The 6,121-nt window shown below is 36.1% G+C and overlaps 1 protein-coding gene across 1 annotated transcript; it reads right to left on the bottom strand.

Annotated features, from left to right (window-relative positions):
- Window positions 1-2,537: 2,537 nt before the first annotated feature.
- LOC106823628 (olfactory receptor 4C3D-like) lies at window positions 2,538-3,435 on the bottom strand. The gene is given in 2 exon segments (XM_014829455.3): window positions 2,538-2,952; window positions 2,954-3,435. Coding segments are annotated over 2 exon segments (897 nt in total).
- Between the last annotated feature and the right edge of the window lie 2,686 nt (window positions 3,436-6,121).

The following is a 6,121-nucleotide window of genomic DNA, read 5'->3' as shown; positions in this document are numbered from 1 at the left end:
AGTACCATGTCTGACCAGGCAAGGGAAAGAAAAGAAAAAATGAACAAATGGGACTATGTCAAACAAAAACGCTTCTGCACAGCAAAGGAAACCATCAACAAAATGAAAAGACAACCTAACAATTGGGAGAAGATATTTGCAAACCACATATCAGATAAGGGATTAATATCCAAATTATATGAAGAACTCATATAGCTCAACAAAAAACCCCCAAAATCCAATTAAAAAATGGGCAGAAGATCTGAACAGAGATTTCTCCAAAGAAGATATATGGATGGCCATCAGGCATGTGAAAAGATGCTCAACATCATTAGCTATCAGGGAAATGCAAATCAAAACTACAATGAAGTAGCACCTCACTCCGGTCAGAATGGCTATAATTAACAAGACAGGAAACAACAAATGTTGGAGAGGGTGTGGAGAGATGGAAACCCCTGTTCACTGCTTGTGGAGTGCAAACTGGTGCAGCCACTATGGAAAGCAGTATGGAGTATCCTTAGAAAATTAAGAATAGATCTAACATATGATCCAGCTATCCCACTCCTGGGGATTTATTCAAAGAACTTGAAAATGCAAAGGCATAAAGATACTTTCACCCCTATGTTCACTGCAGCATTATACACAATAGCCAAGACTTAGAAGCAACCTAGGTACCCATCAAGGGACTAATGGATTAAAAAGATGTTGTATATATGCATAATGGAATACTACTCAGCCATAAGAAATGATGAAATCTGGCTATTTGTGACCACATGGATGGACTTTGAGGGTATTATGCTGGGTGAAATAAGTCAGGCAAAGAAAGTCAAATACCGTATTATCTCACTCATAAGTAGAAGATAAAAACAACGACAAACAAACACATAGCAATGGAAATTGGATTGGTGGTTACCATGGGGGAAGGCAGGGAGGGCAAAAGGGGTGATTAGGCTCACATGTGAGGGGATGGACTATAATTAGTTTTTGGAAAGGGTGGTGTACATGATGTAATCTACACAGAATTCTAAATATATCATGATGTACATCCAAAAGCTATATAATGTTATAACCCAATGTTACTGTAATTTAAATAAATAAATAAATAAAATTGGGGGAAAAATTAAAAGAAGAATTACCATTTGATCTGATAACCTCACTTCTGGGTATTTATCCAAAAGAATTGAAATTAAGATCTCGAGAAATTATCTGCAGTCCTCTGTTCATTTCAGAATTATTCACAATAGCCAAGATGTGGAAACAACCTAAATGTCCATTAACAAATGCATAGATTAAAAAAAATCGGGTATATACATACATGGAATATTATTCAGCCTTAAAAACTAAGGAAACCCTTCCATTTGTGACAACATGGATGAGTCTTGAGGTCATTATTCTAAGCACAATAAGTCATTGATAGGACAAATACTGCATAATTTCGCTTAGATGAAGTATAAAAATTTGTCAAATTCATGGAACCAAACAGTAAAAGATTGGCTTCCAGGGGCTGGAAGAAAGGGGAATGAGGAGCAAATTATTTAATGGATATGGAGTTTCAGTTCGGGAATATGAAAAAGTTCTGGAGATAAATGGTTAAAATTGTGACTTTTATGTTATGTATATTTTATCACAATTAATAAAATACCAAGGGAGAAGAACAGGCTGTGAGTAAGGTTGGCAGAATATTAACTATTAGGATTGAGCTTAAGGCATGGCTTCCACTCATCAGCTACACTGTGGCAGCAACCCTCATATAAAGTAGAGGAAGAGTGGCAACTCGTGTTGTTAGTTCAGGGATCCTCCTCAGAAAAAGTGAAAATAAATAAAAAGCAAACCACGTCAACTTGTTATGAGCACAACATGAGATCTCATGTATAAAGTGATGAGCACAATGTCTAACACCAAGTCACTGCTCAATAAACTATACAGTGTATGTGTGTGTGGGGGGGTGTCACATGTATACAATATTTAGACATTTGTTTCAGAATTTCACAACACATTATAGTTTATTATATATAATCATATTTACATTAATTTTAGTATAAGCATATTCTACAGACTTCCATGATTTAAATTCAGTCATTCCTAATTGAATTTTCTTTATTCTAAAAGAGCCAAGCTACAGATTCTTTCTGACATTATTGTAGCTAGTAATCAGATATAAGTGAACCATCAATAACTACTGTGATCAATATTCTGACATGCAGAGTTGGAAGACTAGGTTAGTAGCATTTCGACAAGGGGATTCTGCTCATCATAGACTCTCAATGCCCCAGATTAATGAAGATTCCATCTCAGACAAAGGTGAGCGAGAGAGAGGTGGCATTTCCACGCTCTGCTATTTAGGGTAAACTTTTAATAAGAAATTCAAGTGTTATATAATCATTTGTTTGGTCACTAATATAGGACATCAGATAGATTAGACAATGTCAAACATTCAAATCAATTTTACTCTGAAAATTTTTGATGATCTCTCAGCTCTTATCATGACAATATCAATTTGTACTAAAAGTGACTGTTTTTTTTTCCCTACTGAATCTATATCCTCCATCCACAATTGCTTATTTTTTCCAAAGATTTTTCATGGCATTTTTCACCTCTGCATTTCTCAGTGTATAAATCAAAGGGTTGAACATTGGTGTCAAAATACAATAAAATACAGCCACTATTTTGTCTACAGACAAAGTAGTTGATGGCCGCGTGTAAATAAATATACAAGGCACAAAGAACAAGGCAACAACAGTGAAGTGGGCTCCACAGGTAGAGAGGGCTTTGTGTCTCCCCTCTGCACTGTGAGACCTCAAAGAGTGCAGGATGAGAATGTAGGACGCAGCCAGCATGAGGAAGTTCAACAAGCAGATCACACCACTGTTGGCGACCACCAGTAGACCAATGACAAATGTGTTGGTACAGGCAAGTTCCAGCAAGGGGTACAAGTCACAGACAAAGTGATTGATTACATTGGGCCCACAGAAGGACCAGGAGGAGCTGAACCACAGAATGCAGGAAGCCCCCCATCCAAGCCACTCCCACCAGCAGGGGACAGAGATGCTTGGTCATGATGGTCATGTAGTGCAGGGGCTTGCAGATCGCCACATAGCGGTCATAGGCCATCACTGTCAGCAGAATGATCTCCGTTCCTCCCAACAAATGCGCAACAAAGAATTGAGCCAGGCAAGCCTCAAAAGATATGGCTCTCCCTTCATACAAGGAGTCAGCAATGAGCTTGGGGGTCATACATGAGGAATAGCAAGTATCAATAAAGGACAAATATGAGAGGAAAAAGTACATAGGGGAGCCCAAGGTGGGGCTGAAGATGATGGTCATAATGATAAGTAGGTTGCCCCCAACAGAGACCAAGTAGACAACCAAAAATAGCACAAATAAAGTTCTCTGCACCTCGGGGTTTTGTGAGAGTCCCAGCATGAAAAATTCCGTGATGTTTCGTGGACCTTCCATGAATCCTGAGCTACAGCAAGGACTTAGATGAAAAGAGAATTTCCAAGAAAAATGTGTTACTACGTCTTTCAAGACATTTCAAGAAATTGGGGGAAATTAGTGTTTCTGGAATATGATTACTCCAAATCCTGAATCCCAGAGCAATGACTTGCTAATAATGAAAATCATTTTCTGTGTTTCTAATTATCAATTTTGACAAAGTAGAAAGTTAAATAACAGATAAAGTGAACAATTCTCAAAATATTTCATCTCTTGCACTTTCACCAATAAGAATGAATTCTTTTTTTCAGGTTGAAAATATCTTTGTAGAGTTTTTGTAATAAAAATTGTACACACACAGATATATCAACTTTAATTTATTAAAAATAACTAGTTATGGGAAAATAATTTCCATAAGTATTTTTAAAGTCGCATTTTAAGAACCATACTTGCAACCCCAATTGCACTTCTCAGTGCACATGGGCATCTCCTCAAAAACTAAAGTCCTCATCTTACCCCGTCTCACTTGCACCTCCTTCTATATTTTCTATATTCCTTCCACCATTCAGCATATACATGGGAGTTGTCTTTGACTTCTCCCTTTGCTAGTCTATCTCATAATTCCAAAATTACCTACCACATATTATCAAATCTTGTTCCTTAACCTTCATCCATCCATCCATCATTCATTTAGTTACTCCAAAGATATTTTTAAGCACCTACCATGTCCCATCCATAGCTCGAGACCCTAGAATTAGGCTCAGATATCATCTCCACAAGGAAGATGGTCTCTTCCTACATCCTAGGCTAGATTATAAGGATTTCCTGTATTCCTATAGTTCCCAGATTGCAGATCTATCCTAGTTTTTTACACATTATGTTGTATTGGTCTCCCTCCTCTCTCCCATGTTACACTTGGAGTATCTTGAAGGCAAGAATTCTCTATGTTCAATGTCCATATTGCCAGACTAGAGCAGTGCCCAATGAGTATTTGTTGAATGAATAAAAGACTAAAACAAAAATATATAGGAAACTTACAATACTTAGATCCAAGAAGATTGATAGCTTCTTATCAGAATTTTTATTACATTATAACATGGCAGAGTGATAGAGCCAATAAAATTCTTAATAGGTCATCTAGTCCATCCTTTTGCATCATCTGGTCTTCCTTTCCCTGCTTTGAATGACATGTGTGTTAAATTTCTAGATAAGAATAAAGAAAGTTCCTGCAGGAAGAAAAAAGCGAAGTGAGAATCTGTATGGTTTCATAATTTCTTCTCTCACTTAGAAATCTCCCACAATCCAAAATGACCTAGGTTCAAAAACTTATTAAGGGATCTCATTCATTTATTGGCTCTTGAACATGTTACTTTCCTCTTGAACAGTCACCTTCCATCTTCTTTGCTAAAAAGCAATTAAGAACAGTGATTTTTGTGATAATCTGTTGCAAACATCTTTGATTTAAAAACGCTAACATTTTGACCTAGAAATACTAAGTAGCCAGCCCAAGTCATAGAAACTAAGTTGTGGGAGGTTGAACAAAGACCCCATGCCTTCTGACTCCTCAGCCTCTACCCTACTCCTACACTATAATGCGTCCTCTCAGAACCCAGATTACTCAGCCCATGGAGAGGAAAAAGGGAACAGAAGAAGACAAAATTGCTAGCTCTGGTTTTTGCCAAGGTTGTAGATCAGCAGATCCTCCAAGGAAAATGGGGAAAAAGTAACTAGAAAGATAACATGTGATGATTAGACAGAGTTTAGAAAATATTTATAGGAGGAATAGAAAATTACTCTTAGTACCTGTACACTAAGAAAAAACTATCAACTTTCCAATATATTTTTTGTATTCTTTCTTCTATATATAGATTCTTTCATTTATACTTTTGAAATTATAGCATATATTTAAGTTATTATTCTGATTGATATTATAATTTAAACAATTTCCCATATCAATATAAGCTCTTTAAAAGCTTTTAATGATTGCTTATTATCCTGTCAAGTATATATATCTAACAATGAGTCATAGTTTCTCATACCATGAAGAACTTCATCATGCATAAGTTATTTCTGGGTCCATAAGATAATTTCTTAGATGTATATACTGAACAGTGGGGTGTAGATATTATAAAATCTTTTGATATCTCTCATTAAAAGGGCAGTCCAAGTGTACATAGCTATCATCAAAAAGTAGTAAATTATTTATTCCTTTCACCCTAGCCAGTAATGGATATCAGGAAAATTATTTTTGCTAAATTTAGTCTTTCTATTTTTAATTCATATTTGTTTGACCACTGCTTATGTTGAACAACTTCCTACATTTTTCTATCCAATATATTATCTCTTTTGGAAATTGTTAAGCTATAAAGAGTAATTTAGAGTGAACTTAGAAGTAACTTAGAGGAAAATCAATGTTTCCCAATCTCAGCCTTCTAGATGGGCTTCGCAGCCTCAGGAGATTTCTTGCCAAAATGGTTGTTGGAACTGGTAAAGAAAACATTAAGTCTGTCTAATGGGTCTATTCAAATGCATAACTCAGCACTTTATTATGTAACATACTGTTTCATGATTACAGTGAGACTGAAAAGTAGGTTTTATTTTCCCCTTCATAGATTATGAAATTAAATATCAGTAAAATTTCTTCTCATACCTACTAACCCAACGCTAGTAAGTGGTAAAACAGAATTGGACCCAGCTGTATCCAATG

Source organism: Equus asinus, chromosome 17 (genome assembly GCF_041296235.1).
Source record: "Equus asinus isolate D_3611 breed Donkey chromosome 17, EquAss-T2T_v2, whole genome shotgun sequence".
In the NCBI taxonomy this organism is placed as follows: domain Eukaryota; kingdom Metazoa; phylum Chordata; class Mammalia; order Perissodactyla; family Equidae; genus Equus; species Equus asinus.
This window is presented reverse-complemented; position numbering and strand designations above follow the sequence as displayed.